General features: G+C 43.0%; 1 protein-coding gene across 1 annotated transcript in view; it reads right to left on the bottom strand.

The window, feature by feature from the left end:
- Positions 1–22,440, bottom strand: part of ptch2 (patched 2) — a 120,650-nt gene that overhangs the window by 51,337 nt on the left and 46,873 nt on the right. The window contains exons 5-9 of the mRNA XM_080195373.1: positions 19,646–19,737; positions 12,185–12,380; positions 11,359–11,480; positions 6,748–6,895; positions 269–400 (exon numbers count right to left, since the gene is read on the bottom strand). Coding sequence (XP_080051499.1) covers positions 269–400; positions 6,748–6,895; positions 11,359–11,480; positions 12,185–12,380; positions 19,646–19,737 — 690 coding nt within the window. The remainder of the gene's footprint in view (positions 1–268; positions 401–6,747; positions 6,896–11,358; positions 11,481–12,184; positions 12,381–19,645; positions 19,738–22,440) is intronic.

Genomic DNA, 22,440 nt, shown 5'->3' with positions numbered 1-22,440 from the left:
TAAGAATGTTATAACTCTGATGGTTCAAATGATATTGATCAGTGGCAACTGTTTAATGAACTTGCAAGACTTACAGTGTCGCCATTGTTGGTTACTCCGCTAACAATATCAACCACAGCTGAATTTAAACCGAGGATAATGACGTGAAAGTCAAATTTCCACAAAATTGTACACCCTGTGCCTGTAGATATCTTTAGCTTTTTGAGACCATTACAATCAGAATTGGTGTTAATCCTAAACAGATATCTAGTAGTCAAAACGTGCTCACCATTAGCAAGTACCCTCCAGCGACTCGAATACCACTGACATCGGAAAAAGACTTCATGATATCATTGAGGGTGGTGGTGGAAAAGGCGTGGATATTTTGGGAAGAATTCTCAGGCACAGTCTGGTGTGCTACCTACAGAAAAAAAGGTAAAATGAAAAGTCAAAATTTAGCAGCATTACCACATCTTTCAAGCATGTACATGAAAATATTTGGGAGAAATATTTTAAGGGCTCCATTGGTGAGTGAAGGAAATCCCTCTAAAATTCAAAGACTTTAAATTATTCCCTGAGGAGCAAGGGCTTCTCAGAAGGTTAGTTGGTAAAAGAAGTACAAAGCTGAGCCACACGCAACAGAAGGTTCCAGATTTGATTTCTGGCCTCTGGTGAGTTGGTTGATCTAAACAAGGGTAAGAACTGATACGTCCCAATTAACCTCCATGTTCTGGGTTCAGAAGGAGGGCAAAAGTCAGTCAACATTCCCACTAGTCCAAAGATGTACGTGTTAGGCGGCTTGGCCAAGCTAAATTGACCCAAAAGTGACAGGGGGATTAGAAGGGTAAATAGGTGGGGTTACAGGGATAGGGTGGAATTGTTGTTGGTGCAGGCTTGATGGGCTGAATGGCCTCCTTCTGCTCTGTAGGCATTTTATGATTCTATACTGATTGTAATGCAAAGAATCAAGTGAAAGATGTCCATGCATGAATCATTGATAAGTGAGAATTAAGAAACAGCCTGCCAACATCATTTCAGAATCGTAAAACATAAAATCTCTACAGTGCAGAAGGCGGCCATTTGGCCCATCGAGCCTGCACTGACCACAATCCCATCCAAGCTCTAACCCCTTAACCCCTTTAACCTTTGTTAAATTTCCTGACACTAAGAGACAATTTAGCATGGCCAATCCACCTAACCCATATATCATTGGTCTGTGGGAGGAAACTGGAGCACCCAAAGGAAACTCATGCAGATACAGGGAGAATTTCACAAAGATGGTCACACAAGGCTGGAATTGAACATGGATCACTGGCGCTGTGAGACAGCAGTGTTAACCACTGTGCCACCGTGCCGCCCCAAAAAGGGGGCACTGCTTGATGACACATTCGCTGTTGCCTTGGTTGACACTGTTAGCTCAGAATGGATGATGGATCAACAGGGGCAATTTTCTGCTCTGTAATGTACTGCACACTGAGTCCACCCAGCGAATCATCGTGGAAAGAAAATTGTTTTTCAAGGGTACAAATGGTGAGTTTTGAAACATCAATAAAACGGTGAATTAGAATTATGTTCTAGAACAGATGTCCAAACTAATCTTATAACAAACCTTTTAAAGAATCAATATTTCCAATGTCTTTCACTAATATTGGTGGAAGTATCAATTTAGATTTGACTCTCAACAGAATTGTACTCGCCCTGATGGATTTGCAACAGCAGTGCAGTTACCTCTTTTGTTATGTTTTTTTTAAAGAATCTTGTTTGTATAGTATTTGAAAAAAATGGAACCAATTATGGAAAAATGTTGAGAAGAAATATTCATAGACTCCTTCAATCAAACAGGCTGCTCTTAAGGCCTTTTCCACAGTGGATCAGCACTTTGGAATACTAGTGCATGGTTATTTACTCCACTCTACTGAATTCCCAGAATCAACTGTGCTGTTAGGAGACAGAAAATTGACTGAAGTGGCTTCTTTGAGCCAGTCTACTTGACCTTTCGCTCATTGCTCAAGCACCACTTGCACTGGGCTTGGAGCTTGGTCTTGAATAAGACAAGGAGACTAAGGAAGGGGGTGGCGGGAGAGAAAATATAGCTTTAAGTACCTAAAAGGGTGAATAACTTCATTAAAAAAAAACCCTACAGCTTGACTGATTGAAAACTGCGGGCAGCATATAGAGGACTGAATGCTACCTTGGTTAATAATGCTTTCAATTTGGGCAAAAAGAACAGTTCGAGAAAATGTGAATTTAAATCTAGAATTTTAAAAGGAAATCAGAGAATGCCACTTTCCTGTGGAGCTTCCTGTTGGTTTCAACCGATTATCATGTCTTGTCAAAAGGGGAAGCAGAAACATGAGGTATGTCGAGGAAGGATCTAATTTACTTGACACGGTTTATCCCGATCTAAATTTGACAATCCATCTCAGCAATCTTTCTTTTTCTTGGGGTGCTCCTCTTAGATGTATATTTTAGAAAAATACATTTTTTTTTACTCTTGACAGCTTAGAATAATGGCTGCAGATGCCAAAGATCACTAGGGTCAAAGGTCAGGTAAGATCACATGGTCTCTAGAGAGCAGCAAAGTTCCTGTCATTCACCACCTAAGCTGCCACAGCCAGAAGGACGACAACCTTGGGATTCAGTGAAACATCTTCCACGTTTGTTAGTCACCGCATCACGGCCCAATTCCCTCTCCAAGCAGGCGCTTCATAAGCCTCAGGTCTTCTTGCAATCAGCATCTGGGTGTCAGTTATCACCAAACAGCTTGTTCCCATAACTCTCCATCTGTCAGAAATCCAGAATCTGACTCCATGTACAATACAGCTGCAGACTGATGGAAATCAGCCTGATAAGTAATTCCAGCATTTACAGAAACAATTCTCTTGCACACTGGAATGAATCCAATAGAAAGAAAGGGGGGGGGGGGGAAGGAGTAAAGCATGTTTGTTTTACTTATTATTAAAAAAAACCTTAAAATATTTTCCCATAGAAATGAAGCCCTGAAGCTCACTGGGAGGTGCTTATTAAACCGAGCCAACCTGTTAGTTCAATCTTGTACTCAACGCTAACACTTACTTTTAGTTTGCTCAATATAAACATTGTGCACTGTACAACTAATAATAAAGGTCATCTCCTGGTGATGTGAAGTGTTTCTGATGTGCGCTGACATGGCTTCCAGTGTGTCACATTTTATGCTGATAAAAGCCCACACATTAAGAATAACTCCAATAAGACCCGATTTTTGTCGAAGGATCAGTTTGCTCCAGGCTTTTTAAACATAAGTTGGGTATCTATCAAACTAACAATTGCTTATCGACTTCTTTCATCTTTTCTGCTCTATTTTTGGGGAATCTTCTCTGGAAGACAGTGAAATGAGACCTTGCCCAAATGTCGTGTGTGAGCCCAGACAGTGAGTGCTCGGAAACCATATCACTGTGGAGGGCTTCATAAACAAGAGCAATTCTGTCTTCACCCATTGTACACATCTGTACACTTTTCAGCAGGGGTCACTCAATAGGAATCGGTAATGGAAGATCTTGACTGACTTTCCCACTCTTAACTGAAGGGCACAGACGCTAATGTCCCAGACCAGCTTTTCCACTCCAATGAGTCTGGTTCACTGTGCAAAACCCTCCCCTACACTCTATCATTGGTGGCAGACTTTTAGGGCACAATGCCATTCCATTTTGGAATTCTCTTCTCAAATTTTTCTGCTTTGATACCCCTCTCTCAATCTTCAAAAGCTTCTGCAAACATTTGCCTTTTTTTGGGTCGCTGCCCATAGCTTCTCTCCATCTTCCTGCTCATACCTCCAGAACTCCCAGTAAAGCAATGTTTCATCGTGTGAAAGTTGCTACAAAAGTGCCCTGGTTCAAGCCAAGTAACTTAAGGCAGTCTGGGAATTAATAGATAAATCCTCTCGACTTGTAATAGTTCAGTGCCAACCGCACATTTTCCCATTAGGCCACCGGGCAGCCTTTGTGTTTTCGGCTGTGGTGATGTCCAGATCTGTGGCTTCTCAACTATACTTCTCACATAGACTTGGTGGGACAAATGGCCACCTTCTGCACTGTAGGGATTTTAAGATTCTAGTAAGAGGAGCAAAGAGGAGTACCGCGTCCAATCCGCATTGTAAACTAGGACATCATATGGCAGATGAGTAAAGCCACAAACAGGAAGCCAATGATGGTTAAAGTTGTAAAATCCCCCACCCCCTGCCCTACCACCCCGCTCTAAGGATCAGTTTTCCTTTTTTGCGCCTTCGATAAAAATTGTGGCCAAATGGATCGTTAACAAGTTTAATAGCTTGTTAATTAGTGATTTCAAAATGGTGGGTGAGCTGCCAATTTTGGTGCCCACTTGCCTTGCGTAATTTAGGAGACTGGCATGATGATATTATATCACTGATCGTCACACCCTAATCTTACATTCGCACAGGGTGGGGGAGTTTAAAATCCAGCCACAGCTTCATGCCTATAAATACGTTCCTTCATCTACACACTCGACTTTCTGCAAAAGTACATTTCATATTTTGAATATTTGTAATACTTCGGTTAAGTATTTAACTGATCTGATACAATAACTTGCAGAGCACTGAATGGGTGGCAATGGCTAACTGCTGTCTATGATTTAGTCTAGAGGGTCTTAAGAAGCTATGTTTCAGTATTTTATGGATATCATATAAATCCTGAGATTAAATTACAGCCGCATACACACTGTCTGCCACAGCAGCGAAATCCTGCTGTATCGTTGCTTTGGCTGGGAGCCGAAATGATCACTCTCACTGACTGAGCCATATATCGAGGCAGCAATCACTGATGTACACTACTGATCTAAAATCCATAATATGCTCCACTGCTGAGCAGCACTTCTTAATAATAATTAGTATTTTTAACAATTTATTAAATAAAGAACCTCCTTCTGATGAACTGTTCAGCATTTACTATGAAAATAATGGCACAATGCTTTTCTGTTGTTCTATTTTGCATCAAGATTGCCTACTTACACCTCCACAATGTTATCTGACTTCATGTCCTCTCAGCTCATCTGCTGTTGAAACCCTCATTCATATATTATCTCTAATGCTATCCTGGTCTCTCTCATGCTATGCTGCGTAAACTTGAAGCCATCCAAAACACTTGTCTTAACACGTGGCAAGTTCCATTTCTCTAGCATCCCTATGCTCTCTGACTTACAATGGCTCCCAGACAAGCAGCGCCTTGATTTTTAACAATCTCATGCTCATTTTCAAATCCTGCCACATCCTTCCTCTCCCTATCGCTTTAATCTCCTCCAGCCCCATAACCTTCAAGATATCTGCGCCTCTTGTGCATTGGTGGTCATGTCTGTAACTGTCTTGGTCTTAGGTTCTGGAATACCCTCCTGATACATCTCCTCTCTCTATCTTGCTTTCCTTCTTTCTTTAAGACATTCTCTAGAACTGACCTCTTTGACCAAACTTTTGTTGATCTGACCTAATATCTCCTTATGTGGTTCAATGTCATACTTTGCTTTATAATGCTCTTGTGAAGTGCCTTAGGATACTTTATTGTGTTAAAGGAGATATATAGATGTAAGGTGTTCTTCCCATCATCGTTCTATTCATTGCTCTCTACCCAAGGCTGATATTTTGAGTGAAGCTATTTCAATGTGCTGGTGAATGATGCACAGTTCTCATGGGTTCATCCTTGGAATTAACCAGTTAAAGCCAGTTATTAGCAATAATCAATCCATTTGTAATATTTTTATCTATTCCCATACTCAATAGGACAGATCAATAATCAATCAGTTACGGCTGAATCACAGAATTGTCGCAATGCAGGAGGAGGCCATTTGATCCATCATCCATCATCTAAGCACTAGCTCTCTGAATGAGCTATTCCCTTAGCGTCATTCTCCTGCTTTCTTCCTGTAACCCTTCTTCCTTTTCACACAACAGCCCAATTCCCAGTTGAGTGCTTCCATTGAAACTCTCAGGCAGTGCGTGCCACACTTTAACCACTCACTTTAGGAAAAAGTGTTTCTCTCATATCGCTTTTGCTGCTTTTGCAAATTAATTTAAATCTGTACCCTTTCATTCTCGGCCCTTCCACAAATGGAAACAGTTTTCCCTTCTCCGCTCTGTAGAGACACCACATGATTTTGAATACCTCAATCAAATCTCTTCTCAGCCTTCCCTTGTCCAAGGAAAACAGACCCAACTTCTCCAATCTATCTTTGTAACTGAACTTCCTCACCTCCGGAACCATTTCTGTGAGTCTTTTCTGAATTCTGTCCAATGCTTTCACAACTTTCCTAAAGTGTGGCACCCAGAAGTTGATGCAAGACTCCAGCTGAGGCTGAATTCCTCCATTATACATGCTTAACACAACGTTCTTGCTCTTGTACTCTATGCCCCAATTAATAAAGCCCAGGAAACTTTATTAACCTGTCCCACCATCTTCAATGATTTATGCACATGTACACCCAGGTCTCTCTGTTCCTTCATTCCCTGTAGAGAGTCACTATCCTCTGAGCCCACCATCTTTCAACAAATTAGAAACACTGTTTGGAAACTACCAACAGTTACTGTGAGCAATTAGCAAAATACAACATGAAGGGTTATGGCTTCTTTATTATTAAGACTGAGATGGCCTATTAGGAAACCTCAGCTGCTTCCCCTCCAAGCAAGATAAAATCCTCACTTGTGGAATCACTTTTGTATTTCATTTCCTCCACTATGGATCATCACGCCAAAGAAAGAATAGGGTAGAGCACTTCGAGAAATACCTCCACAAACTTCCGCTGCCAGCTTTCCAGAATAGCTGTTGCCTTTTCCTGGTTCCAGTTGATATCATGGATTTCATAATCGTCCTTGAAGTGTTCATAAAGTTGCTTTGGACTCATCAGTAGATACATGGTCTGGAGAGCTTCCGCACTTCAGTAAGGGAGGAAAAGAACAAACAAAGTGTGCATTTAACAAACACATAAAAGACTTGCATTTCTATAGCCAGCATTTTCTGTTTTTGTTGGAGGACATTTGTGGCCCCAAAGTTGTGCTCCAGGAAGGAGGGAAACGGAGCTGTAGAAAATGGGCAAGGAAAACAACTCAGGAGAAGAAGACTCGTGTCTCTATCACTAATTATTATGTTAAAGGGATATTTATCTGTAGGCAGAAAAATATTTTAATGGAAAATTGATACAATGGGAAGATAAAAGATTTCTCTTAGAAACTGAAAATTGGAATCTTCTTCCCAACAAGCACACAGTTTTGACAAGGTTTGGGGGTCCGCTGTGGCTTCTTTCAGTCACATTCTCAGATACTGAGCCTGAAATTTTAGACTTAGGTCAGGTAACCTACAATAGCCGTGGGCAAAGGTGGGTCAGGAAATTAGGACTTCACCCATCAGCCAAATAACATTACAATTTGCTGGCAGCTCCTTCTCCATCAGAAACGTCACAGGAGTGCAGCTGCAGGTGCAAATTCAGTTTGTGCTTTCAACTACTGGGCAGCCTGTTGGTTGGCACTTTGACAATCATAACTCAAAGAGCAAAACTAGGATATCATAAATCATATCACAAAGTAATGTTTCCAAGTTGTTCACGGCCTGTTTAAAGGGATTGTGCCACATCCATGGAGATTTCCCAGGTCATGTTTCTGGGCAAAGGACCAACTTTATTGTAATTCCATTCATTTCAGAGTGATTTTAAATAGAAAAAAATAAATAGGATCAACAATACTGGGATTATGAAGGAGCCCATTCAATTTTTTTTATGATTTGAAGTATTTCCTCTTTATAATTTGAAGTGATCTGTGTTATTTTCCCCTGTCTTTAAATCTCTCAGTTTCCAGAGCTACGCACCACTCCCCGGGCAGTCAGGCAGGGAGATAAGCTGCCAATTTCTACCAGTGTGTTTTTGAAGAGGTTGCTGGAAGGTGTAAAATGGGAATCCTGGAAAGGACTTAATTAGTCCAGGAAGACAGACACTCACGGGATTTTGTCGACAGCTGCAAACTAACCCCTCCTGACACACTATTTTACAGAAGTGACATTCCACAACTCTGCATAACAAATCACCCCATTAAAAATGTGTATTTCCATTATTAATTAATGAAAACAAAGCAATATCCTGGATAATTATAATTAGTGTTACCTTAAAGGTGACTGTTAGAACCATTGAACCATAGAAAAGTTACAGCACAGAAAGAGAACATTTAGCCCATCTGGTCCATGCCAGCCTAGATGCCCTTCGTAATCCTGCACCTGGTCCGTAGCCCTACAATTTACAGCACTTAAGGTGCAGATCCAGGCACGTTTTAAAAGAGTTTATGGTCTCTGCTTCCACCACCGACTTGGGTAGCGAATTCCAGACACCAACCACCCTCTGTGTAAAAGATTTCTTCCTCATGTCCCCTCTATACCTACTGTCACTTATCCTCAATCTATGTCCCTTGGTTCTAGAATTCTCCGCCAAGGAAACAATTTCATCCTGTCCACTCTATTCCCCTCATAATTTTGTACATCTCAATCAAACCACCTCTCTGCCTTCTTTGTTCCAAGGAAATTAATCCCAACTTATCCAATCTCTCCTTGTAGCTACACTTTTCTGGTCCTGGCAACACTCTTGTAAAGTTATTCTTAGTGAGTTTCACAGGTACTATAATAAACTTTTAAATTAAAGGGTGTTGTAATATTATTTTTAATATTAAGTTAGCATTTTTGCCATTCTCCATTGTAGTTCTGTATGATAAACAAAACTGCTGTAGTACTGAGTGTTTAAGTGAAATAAAAACAGAAACTATGATGCACCGGACATCAAATGAACTGAATTTTTAAGTTTTCCTCTCTCCACGGATGCTGCTTAAACTGCTGAGTTTTTCTAGAATTTCCTGTTTTGTTCCAGGTCTCTGGCATTTGCTTTGACATTCAAGTGGAGCCTCGTTCAGAAGAATTGCTGAACATTATAAAGTGAAGCAGCTGAATTGCAATGACCACTGCTGCAAAATCCACAGTGCGGCTGAGTTAATCCCAGAGTTAACTGGGCATCACTTTTCCCACTTCCAAAGGGGACTGACAGCCTTTCCCAATCCCAGAGGGGATCGTTAACCTTTCTCAATCCGTAAGGACCAGGAGCTTTCCTCAACTGCTGTGGGATCAATAACTTCTACTGTGTGCGAAAGGCTCCCATTAGAGGTGAAGATTTTTATAAGAAGCTCATTTTCTCCGGTCTGGAATCCTGGAGGGATCTCTGAGGAATTTACACGGCAAATTGGGACAGGTGCTGCTGAAATCCTTTTATAGGTCCCAGTCTTCTGACTAGAAGATGAGTCCATTCCCACAATTTCAGATGAACTTTCTGCCTTTGGGAACAGGCAACCAGGAATACTGCCTGCACACTGCCTGCCATCGGAGTAAGAACCCTAGAATTTCAGGTCTTGCGTCTTTACTTATGTCTTTACTTAACTTCCTTACTTATTAGTATCACAAGTAGACTTAAAATGAAGTAACTGAGAAAATCTCCTAGTCGTCACACTCTGGCGCCTGTTCGGTTACACTGAAGGTGAATTTAGCATGGCTGATGCACCTAACCAGCATGTCTTTCAGACTATGAGGGGAAACCGGAGCACCTGAAGGGAACCCACGCAGACACGGGGAGAATGTGCAGACTCTGCGCAGACAATGACTCAAGCCGGGAATCGAACCCAGCGCTGGCACTGCGAGGCAGCAGTGCTAGCTACTATGCTGCCATGCCACCTTTGTGTTGGCAAGCTCTGTATCTCCGCTTTACCGTACCTCTTCAAAATGACATTATCGGCACTCAAAGATAAAGTGGCAGAGGATGGGAGAAGTTAAAAATTCTTTGGAATGGTTTGATTCTTTTTACATAGTGGTGAGTTTGCCTCTTTGAAAGAGAACTCCAACGATCAGTTCCTTTTCTTTAAAATCATTCCTAATGGTGAGGCTCCTTTATTTTTAAACAGGGGTTCCAGTGACAAGACCCTCCCTTCTTTAAAAGGGACCTGATGGTGAGACTCGCTCTTTAAGAATGAAAGAGTGATGTAAGAGGCAAGATTATATGACCAGCCACTTACTGCAGCTGGCTACTCCAGAGATCAGGTCAAAGGGCAGCACTGATTGCCCTTGCAAAGAATTCCTTTGCAATGTGGTTATTGGAAGGCAAATCAGCCTGATTTAAACTTTAACCCTTTCAACACCACTTGAGACTGAAACAGAGCAAGCCCACATTAATGAAAATAATAATTCTGTGTTTGCGTAATGGGACAACCAGCTGGTTACTGCTGCCGGGCTCGTTTTCAAGTGGTACACTCTGCAAGATGTCGTCAAAGTGGATGCAATGCCCCAAGGCCAGGTCTGGGGCAACACGGTAGCACAGTGATTAGCACTGCTGCCTCACTGTGCCAAGGTGTCGGGTTTGATTCCCAGCTTGGGTCATAGAGTCATAGACGTTCACAGCATGGGAACAGGCCCTTCAGTCCAACTTGCCCATGCTGCTCTTTTTCTTTAAACCCCTAAACCACTGCCTGTGCGGAGTCTGCATATTCTCCTAGTGTCTGCGTGGGTTTCCTCCAGGTGATCGGGTTTCCTCCCACAGTCCAAAAGACGTGCTGGTTAAGTACATTGGCCATACTGAATTCTCCCTCAGTGTAACCGAACAGAGTGCGGCAGCTAGGTGATTTTCACAGTAGCCTCATTGCAGTGTTAATGTAAGCTTACTTGTGATACTAATAAATAAATTAAAACTGCACCATCCTGAAACATCTGCAAAATGGAAAGGTCACATTTTCATCTCTGTTGTAAAGGACACATCCTTTCCTGGATGATAAGGGTCACAGTCATCCTGGAATTATTATGTAACTGGCCTGTGACAGGAGTATGGTGTATCATTCAGCACAGAGCCATGTGTTGGTAGATCAGAATACTGGTATTCCGAAAAATGCATCTACCTTGTCCACCTCTTAACATCTTGTTTCACAGGTTAGCTACAAAACAGAACACTTCCAAGCATTGCAGATACACTGTACATTACCCTGCAATTTAAAAGAACAGCATGTTTTTCCCATTCTAGCCATTCTTGCAGCCTTTCCCAGGAATATCCCCCCCCAACCCCCCACCCCCCACCCCCCCTCCCCCCCCCCACCCCCCCTCCCCCCCCCACCCCCCACCCCCCCTCCCCCCCCCGCCCCCCCCCCCCCCCCCCCCCCCATTTAGACCTGGCTTTCCACTGCAAGTGCTAGACCAGTAGGAAGTTGCCACAACCTTTTTCAACACACTGAGAGGTAAAGTCAGAGGTGGGAAAGAATGGTGGCAAGCTCTACTTTATTGTGCAACTTGGGCCTGATTTTAACTGCTTTAATCTCCCTTCTCCCTCTTGTCTCACCTCAGCAGCACATTCTGGGGATCTTTCTTCACACCACCCAAAATCAACTCCTCTTGCCAATGCATAAACTTCTTTGAGAATCCATGGCAGCCTCCAGTTAATTCTGCTGGAATATTAGGAGCCTGGAACAAAATAGCACAAAAATACTTAATTTACACTTGCTGACTTGTGACCTTTTACTGTTCAACTCTAGTCGCAGACTCTAATTTCAAGTGGGGTTCAATGCGAAGAGAGGTACCAGAACTTTTCTGAAAAATGTTCAGTAGATAACTGGCAACATTACTATTAACCTTCAGGCAGAGAATCACCCCAATCTGAGTGTTCCCTGTCCTTGGAGAGTCACAACTGCCTATTCCAATGTTTCTTTTGAGAACCTTCATCAAGCATTTAGCGGATGAACAATTCAGAATGGACAGCTGCCAATTTGTGAAGGTTTCTCTATGGATTCATATCTCCAAGAAACTAGGTTGAAACTGTTTCAAGAATGAGCTTGTATCTTTGTCAGAAAGAGACCATCAGTCTTCCCTCCATTCAAAACCCAAGAGCCAAGATGTAAATTGAGACCAATATTCAATAAACCTCAACTGGTCTCTTAATATAACATTTCAAATGAGTAGGAAAGTCATGCTGAATGTTGGAATCCTCTGCAGCCAAAAGATAAAAGTGGCCCTAATTGTCAGAAACTGTAGGGTAAATTCTGTATTTGTACTGCTTTATGCACAGGGTTATGCCCAATTTTCTGTGTTACTGCTGGCGTGAGCAGCTCAGCACTGTACCAAAATTTACCTTGAAGCCAAAAGTACAGAAAGAAAAAAGAGTTTCCTACCTCCAGTGATTTTTTGTTCCGGGCAGTTGTAGGGCACTCTTTGTCAACTGGTTGTAAACAAGGTCTATCCATGTAAGCGTGTCCTACTTGGGCCTTATCTAGCATCTCCCTGAATCCCTCCAAAGGTGTAAATTGCCCCAGTTCATCCAAGAGCTGCACAGGGTCAAGGTTCATCCATTGAATATCTGGTTTTCCACTGTTGAAAGAGAATTAATCCTTAAATTGTTCATCTCCCCTCAACAAATACATGCTCCCCGCTCCCAATAGATGTCAGTGATGCATAAATCTGAAGTAACCTGCCTCAGGTGGTCTGGAAGTGGGCTAAGGAAGCAATTCCACAATAGTCATATTAATTACCACACAGGTTGAATTCTCTTTATATCTTCACTCAAGTTAAATGGGACAGCTCATAGGCAATTTGTTTCATGCTCAACTAATGGGCTAAAAGTTCAAAATGCAGTCTTGACTGCCAAAGTCAACTTTGATGGTTCTTATAAAAGCCAGTAGATGGAGTGCTGCACTGAGTTTCATGGAGGACAATGCAAAGAAAGTAATTACTCTTCAGAAAACACAGCGCTATCAACAATGCAAAAAATATTAATCAGTATAACATTTATGCTTTTCAGTTAAGAAGAGCCTCATTGAACCAACCTCTCTGCTTACGAGTGACAATGGATGTAAAATGCCTGTGGAGGCAGGGGGCTTGTGGTCTCCAGTTCTGGCAGGTGACCAGCAGATCCTGAAGAAAATGTTGTAAACCTGGTTCTATTAGGCCTCCATCTCATGTAGGAATCTCTCGATTGCCTTTGTAGTTGGGTGGAAGAGGAAATGTGGGCATTGTTCAAACTTCAGTGGTATCTCAGTGGCACACTGTGATTTGAGGCATGTCAGCATCCCCACAGTGTAATGAACACTGAAAAACATGATTTTTAAAAATATTTTTATAGCCCAATGTCCTTTGGGTTGAGGGCTGTAGGTTGCTAGTGACCACCCACCTCACAGGTAGGAAAGTGGTGAAGTTTTTGACTAGCCCTTTGTCCACATCCTATGAAATAATCCATTTGGTTTTTGTGATTAGCTCTCAGCTGCATGCAAACAGCATTGCTAGTTTTGGAATATGTGCCCAGGGGTTACAAATTCTCTGCCAAGTTTGTTCAAAGATTCTGCTAATGTTACTTTTTGAAGTTTTCCAATATAACCAAGCAGATGTTATTTACACAGGGGGGATCTTAATATCAAGAATCTCTTTTAGCGCATATTTCACCATCAAAACTTTTTTAAAAGCATTTTTCTGTCGAGCTGTTGATTTTTAAATGTGGAATAATGCTATTTAAACCGTGAATCAGTGACAGCATGTGTGTGTGTGTGTTGCGCTTGCATGCGTGCATGTGTGTGTGCGTGCGCGTGCACGCGTGTGTACATGTGTGTCTCTTTTAAGTTTTATTAGTGTCACCAGTAGGCTTACATTAACACTGCAATGAAGTTGTTGGGAAAATCCCCTGGTCGCCACACTCTGGCACCTGTTCGGCTACACTAAGGGAGAATTTAGCATGGCCAATGCATCTAACCAGCACATCTAACAGACTGTGGGAGGAAATTGGAGCACCTGGAGAAAACCCACACGGACATGGGGAGAACATGCAAACTCCACACAGACAGCGACCCAAACCGGGAACTGAACCCAGGTACCAGGGGTGTGTGTGTGTGTGTGTCTGCGTGCATGCGTGTATGTGTGTGCATGTATGTGTGTGGTATGTGTGCATGTGTGTATGCGCGCATGTGTTGTGTGTGTGTGTTTGCATGCATATGTTGTGTGTGTGCGTGTGTGTGGTGTGTGTGTGTATGTGTGTATGTACGCATGTGTTGCGTGTATGTATGTGCTGTGTGTGTGTGGTGTGTGCGTAGTGTGTGTGTGTATGTGCTCTGTGTATGCTGTGTGTGTATGTGCTGTGTGTGTGGTGTATGCGTGTGTGTATGTGCTGTGTGTGTATGCACTGTGTGTGTATGCGCTGTGTATGTGCTGTGTGTGTGTGGTGTGTGCTGTGTGTGTATGTGTGTATGTGCTGTGTGTGTGTGTGCCATGTGTGTGTGGTGTATGTGCTCTGTGTGTGTGTATGTGCTGTGTGTGTATGTGCTGTGTGTGTATGTGCTCTGTGTGTGTGTATGTGCTGTGTGTCTGTGTGTCTGTATGTGCTGTGTGTGTGTGGTGTATGTGCTCTGTGTGTGTGTATGTGCTGTGTGTGTATGTGCTGTGTGTGTGTGTATGTGCTCTGTGTGTGTATGTGCTGTGTGTGTATGTACTGTGTGTGTGTATGCGCTGTGCGTGTATGTGCTGTGTGTGTATGTGCTCTGTGTGTGTGTATGTATGTGCTGTGTATGTATGTGCTGTGTGTGTGGTGTGTGCTGAAGGAGTTACAAAGCCAGACAGTTCAAGGGAGATGAATTAATGAATTATCGTTAACCTGGAGGACCTCTGTCTTGTTTCGCTTTTATCTGATGTCATTTTAACTGTGGCATTAAATGTGTTACCTCCCCACGGAAATTTCAGCAGCCATTTCAATTCCGCTGATGTTATTCCAATTAATGTTTGAATAAAAATACTACTGCCCGAAATTCCCACAAAGCAGACATTGCAGAAAAAATAATCACTGACAATCATAATTTTTTTTAATTGATACTGATGAGCAGACTTTATGGAAGTGATGCTATCTATTGAAGTTACTGTGCAGGAAGATTTCCTCTGTCCACTGCTTGCAGTCAAATCAAAACCACATGGATGAAGAATGCATTTAGAGGTTGGTTACAAACAGCAATCAGCAGCAATCTCCCTCCCCCTACCCCGTGTCACCGAGTTCTTCTGTTCGCTTCAGTTATTTCCCTTTGCTAGTGCTCGCCTTAGCTGTGGTGACTGCTCGACAGGTAACCTCTGTCAATGGAAACTGTTTACCTTGAAAGGAACCAGCCCACAATCACTTTCTAAAGACATTGCTGTCATCGATACTTTTCAAAAGCTCATGCTACTCTGCCACACCTGCCCAGGCCTCGCAGGAGGTTGGCAAATACACCCCCGTGCACACCAATACTCTTAAACATTAAAATGTTCATTTTCTCAGTTCTCGTTCTCCCCACCCTGCCCCCAAAATAATACAAAAACACATAAAGGTTATCTATGGGTAAGTACTTCCTATTGACAATACTTAGCACGGTGATACCTTCTCCTTTAAGCTTATATCATTGCCAGATGCAGAGTAAAAGACCATGTATTATCCTATTATGGAGGAACAAAGTGAGGGAAAGCCTGATCATGCCGCGGTGCCCACTCGTATTTCTTAACTTTGTGCAGTGAGACATGACAATTACTGGGGAACTCTCGAATGTCTTGATGTTGCTGGCGTGCGGTTTGTCCTGGGTCATGTTAAATTCGAGGAGTGAACAAGGGGACGAGGCAATTTCCTCCTCTTCTGACTTGGGTTAGTTAATGACGCAAGCCTCTCGAGTTGAAGAACTGACTCCACACTACACTTAATAAGGAGCAACCTGCGAGCGAGAGGAACAGGCCCTTCGAGGCGCTTTAACCGGCTGCTGTACACCTGCGAGCTTTGCTGTCTGCAGGCTTTACATTCCTGGTCATGGGCTCACTGGAGTGTTAAATTATAAAAACACTGGGAAATGAACCTTATTAAACATCAAGCAATTAAATGTGTCAAAAAAAATAACCTTACTATAAAACACAAACAGAACATCACCAGACCAACATCTCATCAGTCAATATTAGTAAATGTACTTATGCGAAATTGCCCTATCCTGCGTTTTAAAATTTCTGATAGACCTGATAATATTTCCCATAGCACAATATCTCCTTATAGAAGGTAAGAAGAGTAGCTGAGTAGCCCCAAAAAATCATTTTATGAAGCATTTTGTTATCTAATGTGGCAAAACATTAAGAGCCCTTTTCCCACCATTAGTGTTCCTTTAAAGATGGGATTAGTGTCGTCCTGTTTAAGATCTCTGCCGCTGTTAGCTGACGTTTTAATAAACCAATTTTCCTTCAGTGGGCACTCTCCACCTGCATATACCCAGGCTATGTGTCAGGCCCGATTAAATTAATTTTTCATTAAAGGTCTTTCCTCTAAATAATCAGATTACGCCCCGCAAACAGAGCCTCGCGGTCTCCAACCCTGGCTGCCACTCTTGATTGTGTCTCTCCCCCTCCCCCATTGTGCTCGTTCCTCCTCCCACTCACCATGTAACAGCTCTCTTCTCAGCCACATTAAATCATTAATCTCTTCATCTGTAAAATATCCTTTTGTACGGTTTTCTCCCGCCACCACAAAGAGTGTCTTTTTTTTCTCTCTCTCTCTTTCTTTCTTCTCATTTCAGTGCATTTCAATACCCACTGCTGCTGCCAGCTCATCACCATTTGGGAAGCTCGATGGAAAACTGGAGTCGGGGAGGCAGGATGGTAGAAGCCGTTCCTATATGGAGCTCGTACCCTCCGCCCCTGGGCTGCCTCCCTCCATCTCAACAAGACCTAATAAAGTTCTTCAGAACTGTCAGGTCTCTCTCTTGGTTTCTTTACTGGAAGTGGAATGGGAGGGGGTGGGGAGAATTAAGTCAACCGACTGTCCTTTTTATTTCAAGCCTTTCTGTCACGTTTAAATAAGCTAAAACGCTTGGCGACTCAAGTGCGTTATATAAAATGTTAATTTGATGAGCTTTGAATGCCAGACACCGCAATGTGATTTATGCTTGTATTTTAAGCACAAAGTGGGCAAAATAAAAGGTGGTGTCCAAACGTTTTCAAACTATCGTCTAAGAATCTAGGCAAGCACGGTGGCACAATGGTTAGTACTTCTGCCTCACAGCGCCAGGGACCCTGCTTCGATTCCCGGGTTGGGTCACTGACAGTGTGGAGTTTGCACGTTCTCCCCATGTTTGCATGGGTTTCCACCCGTTGCTCTGGTTTCCTCCCACAGTCTAAAGACGTGCGGGTTAGGTGGATTGGCCATGCTAAATTGCCCCTTAGTGTCAGGGGTACTAGCTAGGGTAAATGCATGGGGTTATGGGGATAGGGCTTAGGTGGATTGTGTTCAGTGCACACTTGATGGGCTGAATGGCCTCCTGCACTGTAGGATTCTACGATTCACAGATGACTAAAATCAGGTAACAATCTCAAACATGCTTCTTTTCATCTACTTTCATTTAGTCTCTTAAATATATACTGTATAGAATCATTACAGTGCAGAAGGAGGTCACCCAGCCCATCAAGCCTGCACTGACAACAATCCCCAGGCCCCATCCCTTAACCCCACGTATTTACCCCACTAATCCCCCTGACATTAAGGCCTACCCCTCCTGAATTGGAGTGGGCGAGAAGCAGACGATGGTCAGGTCCGTTGAATTCGGGCAGGATTCTACAGTTTCGGAATGAGTGAGGCCATAAAACCACAACTCAAGGTCAATGGATCTTTACACGATCCACACACACCCTCACCCTCCCCGCTTCCCGTGGCAGGTGGGGCAGAAAAGTTTCCCCCTCTAAGGGTCAATTTAGCATGGCCAATCAACCTAACCCAAAACAAATGAAGGTAGGATGATATTTAGAGAGAGAGGGTGCTTTCCTGTAACTCCCTGTTGCCAGTAGCTGTCAGTAGGTACAAGAACAATTCTGCTGGAATCTGAAAGAAAAACAAAAAATGCTGGAAAATCTCGGCAGGTCTGACAGCATCTATGGAGAGAGAACAGAGCCAACGTTTCCAGCCATCCAGACTTGAAACGATGTCTCTATTCTCTTCCCATAAATGCTATCAGATCTGCTGAGATTTTCCAGCTTTCGGTAGATGCTGACCGGTGGCGGATTTCAGTGATTTAATAATGCCTGTTGATATCTGCAGCAGAGAGCTGACAATCTCCCCCCACACCATCACTGCATGTTTAGCAGCCAGTAAACTAGACAACTGAACAAGTCCAAACTGAATTGTGCGGGGTTTATGGGCGTTTTGGGGATTGAATTCTGAAATACCGTTCCTTTATCCGTGAGAATTGCAAGCCAGCGGTCTTGCAAAGAATCTATGACACATGGCAATGAAATGCTACTGATTACAAGCGATGGGATGTTACAACGTTGGCCATATGTCCACAAAGGGAAATTGTAAAGAAGTGCTTTTTTCCAGACGGTCCCTTAACACAAAATAAGATTTTTGCTGTCATTTTTTTACGAGATCACCTGAGCTTTAAAACACCACACAGCTGAAGCCAGAATTCCGCTAACCTGCAGCAGAATGATTAAAATGTTCTTTTGAATATTGGTACTCCCTTATTTTTATCATTTTTTTTCCTTTTTCTGTTGTCAATTGGTTTCTCATAATTAAAGCCTGACCATGATCTTTATTCACCACTCTCTCTCTCTCTCCCCCCCCCACTACACAAGTGAAGGGATCTTTTTAAAAAAAAATCTGTCGGAAAAAGACTCAAGTGTATAGGGACATCTCAAATAGAAGACAAGGGGGGGATAAAAAGTCCAACTCTGGCAGAATGACACTCCAATAATTCATGAGCGAGGCATTGCATGAAGCTAGCTCTTTCTGATTCCCACATACCAGCGACCCCTTCTACTGCAACCAAAGAGAGGCTCCTTTATCTCCTATTTCTTGCTTGAGTGAGTCTTCTCAAGCCCTTTTGTTTTTCTACTTTTGAGAATAGATTGCCATTCTTTGTTCTCCTTCTTTCTCTCTCTCTCTCTCTCTTTCTCTCTCGCGTTCTCAAACTGGCTGAACTGAAGCGGAAGCTGACGGCACACACAGACTAACCTTCGGCGATGAGGGGAAGGGGGTAGGGTGGGGTCGGGGAGGTGGAGGGGGTTGGTTGTGAATCGGGGGGAAACCTCTGTGGTTGGGAGGGTGGGAGGAAGCAAACGAAAAAGATGCTAAATATTGCAAGTGTCACACGTCCGCAGTGGTATGTTCAAAAAAAGATGCATTTGAGACAGAGTAAGAGTCAATGCTGGTTTAACACCAAAGAGAGTAAACACACACACAAAAAAAGCTGTGAAAAATCTTTCAAGAATGGAATGCTGTCAAGTGAGCTGATTTTAATCGAAAGAGGGCCTTTTTCTTCTCAGGGGCATTTTTTAAATAGGGCCCGTGGCATGAATAATGTGTACATTTTATTTGTTGGGCAACTTGCAGCAATAAGGCTCAGATTAGCATGAGAATGACTTCAGTTACCGTCTGTTGACAAAGAATTCCCATGGGTCTCTCTGCTCTGCCTGACAAGTAACCACATCGCAGAGGAAGAATGCAATCCATTGTTCAGTCTCTCGTCACTTTAATTCAGACCAAAAACTTGGGAGAAATGTCCAGTGTGTCACTTTTAGAGTAGCAATCCCTAAAACCGTAGCCCACCCCCCCCCCCCACCCCCCTCAAAAATAAAACATTGTACTTGAATGCAGTCGTACTTACGGTAGATAAGCAGAACCTCCTTGAAGCCTGGCACCATCCCAGAAACAGTCCAGGGGAGTTAGAATTACACAGGGAAAAAGCTTCTCAATCATCTAGTGGATGGAGGGAAAGAAGCAAGTGAGCAAATTTTCTACATTTTCACCACAAAAACATCAGGTACAGAAAAAAATAGGAGAAAACAATTCATTTAGACTTGATTTGATTGCTGGTTTCCATTAATTTGGGTCTACTGTTGAGATAAAGTATGTTTAGTGATTAGAGAAGGGGTAGGTCATTACACTGTCCATAGTGTTGGTGGTATGTACATTGGCACTTTTGGTTTAAGGTCATGTAATGTTTCCACTCTCACTAAATTGCAAAGATTGGTAAAAAGTGAAGTGCCATAGTGCTAAAAACAATCTCCGTCGTTAACGACTCAGATTTGGTGGAAGGTTTATCCTAGCTGACACAAGTTTGCCCAGGATGATTGATACAAAGAGGTAACTTTCCAATCCAAGGTAATCCATCAGCTTCTCACTCAAAATAATCATTGTTCATGTGTGGTCCTGAACTGTGAAATGTCAATAGGCTATTTAATCAGAAGATCCATCACCTGATCCTAACCTCACCCAAGGACATGCAATCTAGTGAGGGATCAATGTATATGATCATCACTGGCCGATTTCCCCACTTCCACCAGGTGTACTAAAGCTAATTGTAGTATCAGTTATTGCTGAGATCAACTGATTCACTATCAGCCAGGACTGGACATGTGACTGTCTTGGTTAGCTCAAAACTCAATTGACACTAGGATGGGATTTTTGTCCGTGCTGACCCCAAAACCGGAAAATCCTGCCCGAGGTCAACGGACCTTTCCATGGTCCACCCTCTGCCCATTATGATTCCCGTGGCGGGCCAGACAGGAAAATTCCCCACATGGAGTAGAATCACAGAATCCCTACAGTGCAGAAGGAGGCCATTGGCCTAATGAGCCTGCACTGACAACAATCCCACACAGGCCCTATCTCCATAACTCCACAAAGCTACCCTGCTAATACCCCTAACACTCAGGGGCAATTTAGTATAGCCAATTAACCTAACCTGCACATCTCTGGAGAGTGGGAAAAAAACTGGAGGAAACCCATGTGGGTACGAGGAGTACGTGCAAACTCCACACAGTTACCCAAGGTTGGAATTGAACTGGGTCCCTAGAGCTGTGAGGCAGCAGTGCTAACCACTGTGCCACCCTATCACATCAAGTGGCACATTTACCCACAGATATTTGGGAGCTCAGTTTTTAATTATTTGTGACAGAAGGAGCAAAACTGCTAAACTGATCACTGTACAGCTAGAAATGCAGAGCTTGTCCAAGCCCCAGAAGATGCTCTGAGTCCCTGCTTCCCTGGACTGCCTGATTTCCCACTGTTGCTGTATCAGTGGAAGTGTGGGGGAGCCTGACATTCCCTTAATCTGATGAAACATCCCATGGGCCACAAAGGAGATCCTTTCAAATTCCCAGAAGGCTCTCAAGCATTGTCGTTAGTACAGCACACTGTTGAGTTTGATTTATCTAATTATATCCAACAGTTTCTGCTTTTCAACTTCTAGATCTTACTCTGGTCTAAATGAGCAGTCCTTTTTAGCTAGGGGACAAGACCTGGATCTTCACACATTGCAACCGATGAGGAAGCAGTGGCATAGTGGTCTTGTCACTGGACTAGTAATCCAGAAACCCATGGCAATGGTCTGGGGGACCTGCGTTCAAATTCCACCATGGCAGTTGGTGAAATTTGAATTCAGCAAAAATATGGAATTGAAAGCCTTAATGATGACCATGAAACCGTTATTGATTGTTGTAAAAACCCATCTGGTTCACTAATGTCCTGTTGGGAAGGAAATCTGTGGCCCTTATCTGCTCTGGCCTACATGTGACTCCAGATCCACAGCAAAGTGTTTAAAAGCCCTTGGGGATGGGCAATAAATGTGGGCCTGGCCAGCGATGGCCACATCTCATGAACAAATAAAAAAAAATCTTTCTCACACAGACCACAACCCAAAGGTGAAGAAGAATTTTCAAAAGATTTCTTCCACATGTGGTATGGGACCAGACATGGAAGGGAAGGAATACTAATACTAAAAAATAAAGGACACTTCTATTTAGCGGCACTTCTTTATATGTCGTAAATTTGGCCATAAACTGTATGGCTGAATGTCAGATCTGGGCATAACCAGCCAAAATGATCTCCAGTGGCTCTGCATATGAAAAGACATGATGATGTACTAATCTTGTTATTCTAACAAGAGAGTTTCTGATCCTCATAAACTACAATACCCATTGTGGCCAGTGTTGGATTGATGTTTAATATTGTGTGTGTGTGTGTGTGTGTGTGTGTGTGTGTGTGTGTGTGTGTGTGTGTGTGTGTGTGTGTGTGTGTGTGTGTGTGTGTGTGTGTGTGTGTGTGTGTGTGTGTGAGGGTTCGGGGATGGGGGGTAGTTGGGGGTGGGATAATTAATGATGGTGTGCGCCAAATGTCCTCTTTTGCTGGAACATATACAGGCTATGTTGGCAGAGACCACGGTGAACTCCAAAACCATTAGCTAGCCATAAATCAGGGCAGCTTGTCATCAGCCTTCTGCTTCTACGCCTTGATCATACTCGCTGGCTTTGAAACCCTGACAGCAACATGCAAGTTCCATTGTACACAAGGAATAGTGTCATATTATGTCAGCGTCTCCACATGGGAGCATTAAAAATAGTCTGCATTCTCCCCCCTCCACCCTCTTCACCATATTAAATTAACCCTTTTGCCCTACAA

The sequence above is a fragment of the Carcharhinus amblyrhynchos genome, chromosome 9, assembly GCF_965287045.1.
Source record: "Carcharhinus amblyrhynchos chromosome 9, sCarAmb.v2.hapA, whole genome shotgun sequence".
Lineage (NCBI taxonomy): Eukaryota > Metazoa > Chordata > Chondrichthyes > Carcharhiniformes > Carcharhinidae > Carcharhinus > Carcharhinus amblyrhynchos.
This window is presented reverse-complemented; position numbering and strand designations above follow the sequence as displayed.